This window comes from Hemicordylus capensis, chromosome 11 (assembly GCF_027244095.1).
Source record: "Hemicordylus capensis ecotype Gifberg chromosome 11, rHemCap1.1.pri, whole genome shotgun sequence".
Taxonomy (NCBI): Eukaryota; Metazoa; Chordata; class Lepidosauria; order Squamata; family Cordylidae; genus Hemicordylus; species Hemicordylus capensis.
In genome coordinates, this window is record NC_069667.1 from 24,622,551 (window position 1) to 24,635,547 (window position 12,997).

Consider the following 12,997-nt stretch of genomic DNA (forward strand, 5'->3'; position numbering starts at 1 on the left):
CAGATTTTTTCTCTCCAAAATATACCAAAGAAAATCTCACTGGTATCTCCATTTTAATTATATATACTTAATGATACTTTCTAGCTGAATCTTATTATTTTAGCCTCCAAGTCTTAATTTTCTAAACATTTACAAAGTACCTAGGATTTTATTACGAAATTCTGTAACTTTTCTCCATACATGACGGTTTTTGAACAATAGCCGCATGATTTTTAATATCTATTTTTTTGAGAGGACATCACATTAATAAGCATGAAACTTTTGTTTTGTTTTGTTCCAGGAAAGTTTGGAGGCGGGTTGCTTTTTTAATTGAATAGTGCACTCCTTTACTGCTGGCTCATTCCATAAGTTTTGGCCATTCAACTTTTATTTTTATTATTCATCAAACCATTTTGCTACTGTATTACTGCATTCCCATACCAGAAACTTTTGCAACTGCCTACTTTGATTTTCTTTATGGTATGGCTTTTAGCTTCCTGTCATCAAACCACACACACACACACACACATTCTGTTGACAGAGTGGTGGGGTGTGGAATGACCTTGCAAACCTTCTCCTGTGGAACTTCTTGGATGTTTCATAGACAGAATGGTCACAGCGGTCTCCATTTATACACGCTTTTCTTTCTTGATTTGGGAGAAAACATTCTGCTTACCTGCTGAGATGAAACATGGAGATGTATATAATGGCGCAACTTTAAAAAAAAAAAAAAACCCAAGCAGTATTAAATACTGTTTTGGATAGCTTTCCAAGGTGCAAAGCACAGTGTGATGCCCAATTCTCATAGGAACTAAATGGGAATTGAACACCGATCTTCTGCTTTGGCCTTTGAAAGTTACTGTCATAATTACCTTAACGATGACTAGAGAAGGCCCCATCTTCTGATCCTACCAGAGTCAATAAAAAAAGTATTGATTCCAATAAGACGAAGATATGGCCTCTTATGAAGTTTAACTATGGGCCAACAGACGTTTGATTGCACCATTGCAGGATCAGCCTCTTTGTAACTCAAACCTAAAATTTTCTAAAATGCCTTTGATTTCCTCTGGCTGGAATTGATCTATTTTGGAGGGGGGAGGGGTTGAGTTCTGCTTTTGTTTTCCGAATTTTACAGATATTTTGTAACAACTAACAAGATTTTTGGTAAGCCGAGGCTTAACCTGCAACTTTTTAAATTTAAATAATTTCTGCCACAGATTGGTCTGGAATCCAGATTGACATCAACTACTCAGGCCTTGCCTACATAAGAGAGTTGTGCTGGTTTAGAGTAAATCCGTGGTCAAACCGATGCGAGCCCCTTATAGGTGGATGCTGCTTTTTGCTTGGAAAAGTGACTCATCAGCCCGTTTTTTTGTCGCCGAGTTGGATTTTGCACCCTTCACGTCAGTCTCTGAGCATTAAGGGGATTCAAGAATTAGAAGTGCTGTTAGAAGCACACATCTTCTCCTACTTTGAGGAATTTGGTCTGTTATTGCAAAAGTTAGGCTTTGGCTGGAAGTTTATTATTATTTTCATCATTATCATTATTATTAATGGATTATTATCATTATTATCATAATTATTACTATTATATCTAAAGCCTAAAAGTGGTCTTTCCACTCTGGGACTTGAACCGGTTTGACTCCAGCTGGTTTGAATTCATGTGAAGTCGCACCTGCGCAACTTTCTCATGTTGACAAGCCTTCTGATTTTCTTTGTGTCACAGCTGAAACCGTAAGAATTCAAACCCTTGAGCACCAAGGTAGCAGGTAATCCAATCCAGCAGCAAAATGGTTATGATGGTGTCATGACAGACAGAGACATTCTTTTTTAAAGTGCCTAATGATGCCTGGAAGAAATATCTGAGCCAGTACAGATCAACTTAATTTTTATGCTGGCCTTTTTTCTGCCCAACCTTAGAAGCTCATTATGATTGCTTAGGGTTATTTAGCTCGGCCTGAAAGTAGCTGATAAACTTCATCAAACACAGCTGTATAGAAGTCAGAAAAGATTCTAATTACAGTATATTCCTTGACTTCCTCTAATATAAACCATATCAATGGTCTTTGATCCCTGCTTGGTTCAGCCTTCCCCAGTGGAACTCTAAATGGTCAATGGAAATGTTTAGGATAGAGCAGTGATATTCACCATGCAGCACATCCAGAGCCAATGGGCTACACAGTGAATACCACTGAACATGTTTTGTTTTTAAACATAGCAACAAGTAGACACATATAAATTGATCTTTTGTGGGTGTCCCCTGCTTTAAGTGCATTTCCATCGTGGGACAACGTGAAACGAAAATTTTAAAATGCACCTGGTCCCTCTGAAGTGATAAGATTTGGGTATAAAGAGCTCAACCTAGTGAGGGCGAGTGGTTTGAATACAGTTATAGGGCTTCCAAAGTCAAAACGCCTTGGTCTTGCAAAGTAACATGCCCTTCTTTTTCTTTCCTCTCCACAGCAAAACTAATCGACTGGTTCATTTTTCTTAGGACAAGACGAGCGCTTTGAGTCTGAGCAATGTTGCCGGCGTTTTCTATATTCTTGTCGGAGGCCTCGGCCTTGCCATGACAGTGGCTTTGATAGAGTTCTGTTACAAGTCTCGGGCCGAATCTAAACGAATGAAACTCACAAAGAACACACAAAACTTTAAGCCTGCTCCTCCACCCAACACCCAGAATTATGCTACGTACAGAGAAGGCTACAACGTGTACGGAACAGAGAGTGTTAAGATCTAGTGATGCAGCGAAAGGTCTAGTAAGCAAAACGCCTGGTTTATGTGTTTGAGTGTCCCCTGTGGTGATGTGTTTTGCTGTGCTGTTCCCCAGCTTGGAGTAACCTCTCAAGATGACGCACACTAGGCACGTGAGTTGGATGGAACACGGCAGAGGTCTCTTCAAAACGTGTTCTGAAATGACCGGCTGACGTACTATGCAAAATTCCATCTCCATTGCGGTATAACATGCATACCGTTGCACATGTGTGATCCAGGACAATGCACAGATTCCATAAATGGAGTTGCACATTCGGAGGACACTGGGAATAAATGGCTCACATATGGTGCAGTAAGATGCCCATCGAAGGCCTTCTGGAAGCTCATTGCTTCCGAGTCCCTTTAAATCCTGATGGAGCAGCCTACAAAAACTGGAAGGCTCCTTCACTACTAAGGAGCATCCTAGCAAGCCGGCTATGAAGGGGCTCAGAAGCAGAAGCTTCTGTGTCTCACTTAGACACTATCTTGATGTGCACTACGTGAGCCATTACTTCCAGTGTATATTACTTCCAGATATACAACTGCATGTATATCGCAACGCAGACGGAATGTTTCACAGTCTTTCTCCCCAAACCTTGACTGGATTAACTGTCACACAAGTTGCTACCCTCTGCATTTTAATGGTGATGCCAGAATAACTTGAAATTACAACATCCACAGCTGACTGAAGATTTTTGGGCAACCAAGATAGATAATCCCAATCAATCAAAAAAATCTCTCTCTCTCTCTCTATCTCTCCTCTCTCTCCCTCTCATGCACACGCCAGTACTGGCTCATTGGAGGAAAATCCCAAATCCAAATACTGATTCTGTTAAATCAAAGCATTCAGGTGAATTCATTTTCTGCTGTTCACACGAACAAATCCAAATCAGGTTCCTAAAACTCTTAAAGTTCACTAGTTTCTTTACAGAAGACAATGTAGAAGAAAAAGATTTCAGTTGTTTCATACAAGCTAATTAGGCTCTATCGTGGAAAGCTAGACACTGGTACAACAAATTATATTACTTTCAATACAAAAAAGCTTTTATTTTAAAAAAACTTTTATTATTATTAATTGGAATATTTATACACTGGTTCTAAGTATCTTAAAGATACTTATCTATCTAAAAGTAGGTCTGATTGATTGAGTGATTGATTGATTAAGTGCCATCAAGTCGGTGATGACTCTTCGCAACCACATAGATAGATTCTCTTCAGGATGATCTGTCTTCAACTTGGCCTTTCAGGTCTCTCAGTGGTGCATTCATTCCTGTCATAATCGTGTCCATCCACCTTGCTGCTGGCCGTCCCCTTCTTCTCTTTCCTTCAACTTTCCCCAGCATTATGGACTTCTCAAGGGAGCTGGGTTTTTGCATAATATTTCTGAAGTATGATAGTTTGAGCCTGGTCATTTGTGCCTCGAGTGAAAATTCTGGATTGATTTGTCCATTGATCCATTTGCTTGTTTTCCTGGCTATCCATGGTATCCTCAAAAGTCTTCTCCAGCACCAAAGTTCAAAAACGTCAATACGTTTTCTATCCTGCTTCTTCAAAGTCCAGCTTTCGCATCCATAGAGTGTTACTGGAAAATCCAGTGTCTGAACGATTCTAATCTTTGTAGGTATAGACACATCACGGCATCTAAGTATACTTTCCAAGGCCTTCATTTTTTCACGTGCTCCTTGACTTTCTTTACTAGAGCTTGCAGATCATCCGCATTCTCAGCTATCAGAGTGGTGTCATCAGCGTAGCACAAGTTATTGCTGTTTCTTCCTCCAACTTTAAAACCACACTAATCTTTTTCCAATCCAGCTTCTCTCCGTATATGTTCAGCATATAAGTTTAATAAATAAGAAATCAATTTGATTTCTGTGTACTCCATCTGATGATGTCCATGTGTATAGGCGCTGCTTTGGTTGTTTGAAGAATGTGTTAGCAATGAAGAGATTGTTGGATTGGCAGAAACTAAGAAGTCATTCTCCTGGTCATTTCTGTTTCCTAGGCCCTACAATCTGACCGTGTTTTCCTTCTTGCTATTTCCAACTTTGACATGCCAGTCTCTAACCACCACCAGCACATCTTGCTTCCATGTTCTGTCAATTTCAGACTGAACTTGAGCATAAAACTCATCAACTTCCTCCTCTTCTGCATCAGTAGTTGGGGCATAGACTAGAAAAACTGCCATGTTAAAGGGTTGTCCACGAAATCTAATTGATATTAATCAGTCATTGACCACATTTTACCCAAGTACTGTCATTGCTATATCTTTCTGGACTATGAAAGCAACACTGTTCCTTCTTCGTTTTTTGTGTCCTGGGTAGTAAATGGTATGGTTTTCTGACTGAAAGTGTCCCATTCCAGTCCATTTTAACTCGCTGATGCCCAAGATGTCAATCTGTAGTTGATTCAGTTCATCTTTCACTGTATCGAGCTTTCCCATATTCATGCTTCTGGCGTTCCACATTCCCACTGTAATTCTGTCTTTGTAGCTTCAGAATTTCTTCTCCTGTATGGCAACATCAGCAGCTAGACATCCAAAAGGCTTTAACCTAATCGCACCATAAACACCATCAGTACTCTGAGAGATTCTTGGCTCTTCCTCTGTAGCATGTTGAGTACCATCCGACCTGAGCAGCCCATCATCGGGCACTACATCAACAATCATTCTGTCTTGTCTATCTATGTGGTTATCTTGTTAAAATGCAGGGCTGATTTACCATTGCCTTCTCCCACACAGTATGAAATGATGCATTTGTCATTGTCACTAAAGTGACCGTTTTTCCTATATCACTGCTGTCCAATGTAGGTGCCTGCTTGCTTTAACTGGGCAGCTGGGATGACCTTCACACCTTGGATGACCCTACTGGGAGTATAACTCCTGGTGTACTTTGTTCATCCCTCCCAGGAACACCCCACCACCACCACGATAAGGCAGCATAGCAGGACTTGGAGGGGGGATCTACTTCTATTAAAACCTCCAAGTATTCGCTATAATTCAAAATTAACGTGATGCAAAGTATGCCGTCACTGGAAGCAGGTCCGTGGATTGCTGTGCAACTACACTGTGGGTCTGCAGTTCATTCTGCACTGAAGGATTCTTTCAGTCTGGGCACAATGGAGGACAGGGGAGCAACTTTTGCCTCTCTTCCATCCCTCCAAAAGCCCTTTCCACATGATTTAAAAGGAACATAGGAAGCTGCCATATAGTGATTCAGACCATTGGTCCATCTGCTGCAGTATTGTCTACACAGACTGGCTGGCAGCGGCTTTTCCAAGGTTGCAGCCCTATCTTGGAGATGCCAGGGAGGGAACTTGGAACCTTCTGCATGGAAGCAGGCAGATGCTCTTCCCAGAGCAGCTCCATCCCCTGAGTGGAATATCTTACAGTGCTCACACATCAAGTCTCCCATTCATATGCAACCAGGTTGGACTCTGCTTAGCAAAGGGGACAATTCAGGCTGGCTACCACAAGACCAGCTCTCCTTTGGAGCGGCACAACCATCAGGAGCAGATTTGTACATCTGTCCCTTCCTGCTCAGAGAATGCTCTGGGTGCTCTTTGCTGAAGGTGCGAAGAAGCCTTCAGCTAAGGAATGCTGAAGAAGCCTTATGGACTCACAACCCTCCTTTTGATGAGGAAGAGAGAGAGCATTACCTTAGAGAGTGCCTTCTTCTGCATGATCCCTACCGCACGTTAAGGTCATCTGAGGAGGTCCGTCTCCAGTTACCACCGGTTCGTTTGGTGGCGACTCAGAGACAGGTCTTCTGTGTAGCTGCTCCTGGGCTGTGGAATGCACTCCCAGCAGAAATCCTTATTGGCTCAGGGCGGTTTGCAACAAAGTAAAAACAATTAAAACCAGTTAACAATTAAAATCAAAACTTAAAAAAGAGAATATTAAACATTCAAACAGTTAAAAACCCTGGAAAACCAGGGCAAACATTTTAAACAATTTAAAACAGTTTACAACAAGGTAAAAATCCTGAAAGGCCAGGCCAAACAGATAGGCGTAAAGGGCTTTCCTGAAGGCCAATAATAAATTCAAATTACGGATTTCTGCTGGGAGTGCATTCCACAGCCCAGGAGCAGCTACAAAGAAGGCCCGCCTCCGAGTTGCCACCAGACATACCGGTGGTAACTGGAGATGGGCCTCCTCAGATGACCTTAACGTGCGGTAGGGATCATGCAGAAGAAGGCGCTCTCTAAGGTAGCCTGGACCTAAGCTGCTTTCAGGGCTTTGAAGTAATAACCAGCACTTTGTATTTTGCCTGGAAACATATCAGCAGCCAATGCAACTGTTGTAAAACAGGCATAATATCGTCTCTCCGGGTTACTCCAGAGACCAGTCTGGCTGCCGCATTTTGAACTAACTGAAGTTTCTGAACTACATGCGAAGGTATTAATAAAAGATCATAAAAGCAGGTACACGTTGTTGATTTGCCTCTAGTGCATTTGGGAGTTTTTCAAGGCTTCCAGCACACCATGCCTCCTGATGTGCGTGCTTGATTAGTCACAATAATAGCCTCTGACCTGTCTTCCTTTCAGTTTAAAGAAACATATTCTCCCACTCTTCCGTCCCAGTTATAGGATGCTGAAATCAGCTTTAAAATAAAAATTTAAAAAAACATGTTTCTATTGAAAACACGTTTGTTAGAAGCTATGGTTCAGACAGACACAATACTCTTTCTGATATAGAAGGCAAACCAAGTATCTATATTTATTCATAGAAGATCACTTTTTAGAGTGAGTCGCACCACTCGTAAGAATCGATTCAGTGACTGAGAGGTGGCCTCTGAGGTGGCCACCCCACTCCGCTTCATCACCGGCCTGGCCTTGACAGTTATTGCACATTGAAGGTCTTGACTTTCACAGGTAATTCAGACAGGAGAGCCCTGCAAGTTTACACATAGAAATGGACATCACTGAAAATTCTTCCCTGCCTTTCTTATCTTCCCCCTCACTTTTTATTAAAAGGAACGGTGTTGTGGTAATCAGGTAAGTGGTTCCTGGAGGCATTTTCCCTGCGACCTAATGCTTTTAGGGGGGGAAATACAATGTGATTTGTTGATGCAAGAACAATCTTGCAGCGCAAGATTTTTTTTAAAACTCTGCATTCAGTGAAGTGAAGGGTCCAGTTTCCATTTGCTTCACCTAGGGGACCGATTTCATGCAATGATTTCCAATCAGTAAGTCATATCCATGCAGATTCACTGGAGATGAAATATCGCAACAGCTGTCATAGTTGAGGGAGTGATGGGTTCAGGGGAAAGGGCTTCATTCAGAATCTGAAGGGCAAAGGAGCCTCAAGGAAAGACAGACCAGATGTGCACAACAGTATTTGTCTAAAGCAGGATTTCGTAACCTTGGACCCCCAGAGGTTGTTGGACTACAACTCCCAGAATCCTGAGCTGCAATGACTTTTGCTTGGGGATTATGAGAGTTGTTGTCCAGCCACATCTGGGGGCCCAAGGTTAAGAAACCCCGGTCTACAGAGTCCTCTCTGGTAGATGTGATCCCAAGATATTGTGGCATCTGAGGTGAGGCACCAGACACCGCATTGCCCCATGTCCCTAATGTGATCCAGTCTCTCTTCAAAACCAACTCTTTCAAGGGTCAAAAGCCATATGGAGGGCAAGGCAGGGGAAGTATGCGAGCTGCTGCCTCATCTCTCCTTGTGCTTCTTGCAAGGGGCAATACCATGGGTGACAGAATCAGGCATCTTACCACTTCTTCAATGACTGTAGCCAGAAGCAGATTTTCAAGTTAATATTGTCTACTATAAGGTGTCTTTTTTTTTTTTTACAACAAATATCATAGCTAGTGTCTGAAATGTGCAAATTTGTCAGGAACAGACTCTGAAATGCACAAATTGACATATTTCATTACCAATGATTCCATTACTGACATAGTCCCCAGCTAACTTGGCAAAGAGGCACCTTTTTAAAGTGGTGAATCTCCTATATTTAGCAGGGGAAGAGTACTCCCAGTGACTGTTGCTGGTGTCTATCTTATGTTTCTTTTTAGATTGTGAGCCCTTTGGGGACAGGGAGCCATCTTATTTATTTATTTCTCTTTGTAAACCGCTTTGGAAACTTGTGTTGAAAAGCGGAATATAAATATTTGTTGTTAGTTGCGTGTTTCAGGCACCATGCATAATATTTGTGTAAAATGATGGCCTCATAATAGGAGATATTCTCTGGTCAGCAGGTGTGTAATAACTTGGGAATTTGCATATGGCTACTCTCCTTCAAAAAGTGCCTGATTCCATTACCCTTGGAATTGCCCCAAGGAGTGTAAGGAGAGGCAGAACTCTGTCAGATTCCTGCCCCCTACAAGAGCCCCTCGGATAGTGACTTCTTCATGCCAAGCTGGTGCCTCAGTAATCTGCCACCTAGCCTCACCTCGCAGCATGAAAGGGCCACCCACGGGAGATCCCGTAACTGTGCAGTAATTCCTTTGAACGCTGCCCATCTCAGTAACTCCATATTTAGTCCCCACCTGCAGCCCTAAAAACAGCTGCCGATATCCAGTCGACTTTGCAGTGTCAAGTATTTTTAAGGTAGGGGACTATCACTGTGAGCACACATTATTATTTTCCTTCATTTCTCCAGGTTCTCTCCTATGACCTCACGATACTCGCCCTCTCTGAGGACAAAGCTGAGATATTTGCAATCTCGTTACAGATCCCCGTGCTTCTGAGGGCAAAGGGAGGCACAAACCAGACCCGCAGCGACTTCAGCGATCACCTGAGCCACTTTTACTCCCTCCTAGGTGTCGGACTGGACACATCACGATGATGGTGCAATGAACTTTTCATAGGTTTTTTTGTTTTTTCCTTCAGTGCCTTATGGGAGATTCTTAAGACTCAAAAACAATGCAAACCATCAAAACAAAAAATTCTTGCTTTGCTTGAAAACAGACACACACACAGACACACACACACAAATGGACTGATAAGACAATATTCTAATATGTGAAAAAATGTATTCTTGTAAAAAATAATAATTTTAACAAACGTTCAACAGAAGCCATTCTTTGATACCACTGCACAGTAAATGGACGTATTCTTTTGAAAAGAAAAGTTTTCAAGTCCCCCCCCCCTTATCAAAATATTAAGTTGTTCTTAATATTAAGCCTCAGAATACCACTGCTTATATCCCAAGAGCGGCCTATTAACCTAACTCTGTGATCTACCACCGTGCTGCTATGCTTCCTTCTCCATGGTGGCGAGGATTCTCGTTTCCTATCGCCAGTCTATCTCCTGCCTCACATTTTAAGAGAACGCATATATCAGTTCTAATTGAATGTAACATGCAAAAGCAAAGAAAAAGATGTGTCAGCTGATAAGAAAGTGGAGGATCATGTATTCATCTGTCTATCAAGGAGGGACATGGTGTAACTTTCCGAGGAGATCCTTCTAGAAGAAAACTGAAGGGCAGGCCAGAGGGCAACCCCTTCTCTATAAACTACAAGTGCTTTTTAAAATGTTTATTTTATTTTAAATAGCATCCAATCACTTTAAGGAGAAACCATGCACAATTTTGTTTCCTGAAAGACGCATGCATGCATTTTCAACTCAACATGTACTATGAAACAATAAGTGTGAAAGCATAGAAAAGGACGTGTCCCTATAAAGCAGTTTCAGGATCCCTCACCTTTCTTCTTTTGTAATTCAGAATCTAGCACTGTGCTCAGACGATACTTCGATGCTTCGTGGATCGGCCTCGCTTTGCAAAGAAAACAGGGCGGTACCTCAGAAGAGACCGGTTGGTCCGGATCACAGCAAAACCCTCTAGCATAACTATTGCTAGTAGTTGTTATATTCTCAGCTGCTGTCAATCATCATCCCATGGCTGCTTAGCAAAAGGATTCTTAGGTTCATCTTTAGTTTCATAAGGAATATAACACATTCCATAGAAGACTGCTAGAAACAGAGGCATGGCATGACAGATCTCCAGCTTTTCAGGTGTAGGATGTATTCCAGTGTGGCTGCACCAGAAATAGGGTTCACAACTCAGTGATGGAGCCCATGTATGGGATGTGCCAGTTTTTAATCCCTGGTATCTTCAATTAAAAATATCTCAGGCAACAGGGCTGAGAAAGACCTCTAAGACTATGAACTTCTGGCAGTCAGGGTAAGCAGTATTGGGTTAGGTGAACCACTAGTCTGATTCAATATGAGGCGGTTTCATATGCTCATTATTGCATCTTTTAAAAAATAAAATAAATCCTATCATTTACCAAATAGATAAATACAAGATAAAGGAATCATCTGCATACTAATTACCTCTAATATGACAATATGTGCAACTGGTAGTTCAGCAAAGTTTCATTTCATAAATAACATACTGGATATAAACAAAATAAAAAGTCGATGAATATATTTTTTTTCCTTTGAGATTAAAAAAAAAAGAAAAATGTTTGAAAGAGTCACTGACAATATATTTGATAGTTCGTTTTAAAAAAAACAAGGCATATAAAGGTCACTGAAGATATATTTGATAGCTCATTAAATCAAGGAATAGAATATAGGAATAAAGAGGAAAAAACATTTCAACAAAATGTATTATAAAAAAATAATCAAGGAAACTGTAGGACAAGTTGCTGCTCATGTTTTTACAACGCATTAAGCAAAAAGAAACTCTTCTTTTTCAAGAAACTGTGATTTTCAATTTCTGAATGCTATAATGTTTCAGCAAAGGGAGATGCAAAATGTTGTATTTAAGTAAAAAAAACCTTTTCTTAGAAAGCTGTATAAAAAGAAATGTATGTTTATCAAATGAAAATAATTTTTTTCAGAGAGGAGGCTTCGCACTCATGAAGGGTTTGATAATAGGAGGCCATTTTTTAAAATGTGCATGTTAAACGTGTCAATTGCTTTTTTAAAAGCTCCTGCTTTGAGCTACAGAAGTTCAGCAGTAACCATTTGACCACAGCAGTAACCACAAATCCTTTTTTGTTTCTTTTTAAAATTACGATTACTTTTTCTTTCTTTCTTTCTTTTTTAAAAAAAATGTTTTTTTTTCCAGGTTGTTTCTTTATTGGTTGTTAAATTTGCACTTCAGTGAACAGGAAAAACAAAACCGCAAAGAACTTGCCAAGCAAATTCATGGCTGTCAAATTGTAAACTGCATGTGTGGGCATCAACGACTGAGCCTCATTCAAATGAGGCCTTGTACAAAAGAGTTTTAATACATTTTGTAAATAAAATTGTAAAGAAAACAAAAGGAGGAGTTTGAGTCTGAACTTTCGGTTACAGATATAGCCAGTGGGGGCTGGGGTTATGCCCGGAGGTTTTTCACACATGGCTGTATGCCTTGAGGTACCTGGAGAGCAAATCTTCTTCACGGCAGATTCAAGGCATTTTCATTCGATGGACCATTTGCATAGCCATCAGCACCTCCATCAACACCTTTGGAGAAAGCAGAAGCCTCGGAGTTTTTTTCAAAAGCTGCTGGAAATAGAGGGTTTTTTAAACCCGGACATAACTCAAGCTAAGCCAGAATTCGTAACCTCCCTTCAGAGAAATAGAAAGCCCTGTCTGTCCTGGTCCCTGATAGCCCACAGAGAGGTCGAGTTAAATCCAGCGAATATGTGGACTGGCACACTCCAATCAGGAGTGAATTTGGGGGGAAAGCGCTGTCTATAAAACCTCCAGGCAACTTTTATCCAGACATCCAGGGGCGATGTTACCTAGGCAGTTGCATTATGTAGCTTCTTGGGCACCAGTGAAGTGACAAGTTGTCCTCATAGGAACATAGGAGGCTGCCATTTACTGAGTCAGACCATTGGTCTATCTTGCTCAGTATTGTCTTCACAGACTGGCAGCGGCTTCTCCAAGGTTGCAGGCACAGCCCTGTCTTGGAGAAGCCAGGGAGGGAACTTGAAACCTTCTGCTCTTCCCAGAGCGGCTCCATCCCCTGAGCGGAATATCTTGCAGTGCTCACTGTGCTTTACAGTCATTGACCAGCCAAAAAACAACAACCAACAAGCAGATAACCATCAACAGCATACATAAAAGCACCATCAACATGTGTGCAACCATTCTCAATTTATAATTCTATTTCATATGTCTTAATTATTAATACTAATAATTAGTCAACACTTGCCTCACCTGACAGGCAGTGCTCCCAAATCTGGCCACATGGATTGTAGTTAATGGGTTATTATCTGCAAGAAGCAAGGAAGGGTAAACTTATCAGGCCTGCCCAGTATATTCTATTAAAAAGGGGAAATATAAACAGCATGAATATTGTGATAAAATGGA

At 41.2% G+C, this 12,997-nt stretch overlaps 1 protein-coding gene across 8 annotated transcripts in view; it reads left to right on the top strand.

Annotated features, from left to right (window-relative positions):
- Positions 1–11,957, top strand: part of GRIA3 (glutamate ionotropic receptor AMPA type subunit 3) — a 140,794-nt gene extending 128,837 nt beyond the window's left edge. For 3 of the 8 annotated variants that reach the window (XM_053274382.1, XM_053274378.1, XM_053274377.1), the window contains exons 15-16: positions 2,474–2,738; positions 9,414–11,957. In XM_053274382.1, the coding sequence (XP_053130357.1) occupies positions 2,474–2,719 (246 nt within the window). In that variant the 3' untranslated portion in view covers positions 2,720–2,738; positions 9,414–11,957. Of the gene's footprint in view, positions 1–2,473; positions 2,739–9,341 lie in introns of those variants that run through there. The other 5 variants (XM_053274379.1, XM_053274381.1, XM_053274380.1 and 2 more) reach the window with 5 other exon arrangements.
- The last annotated feature ends 1,040 nt before the right edge of the window (positions 11,958–12,997 follow it).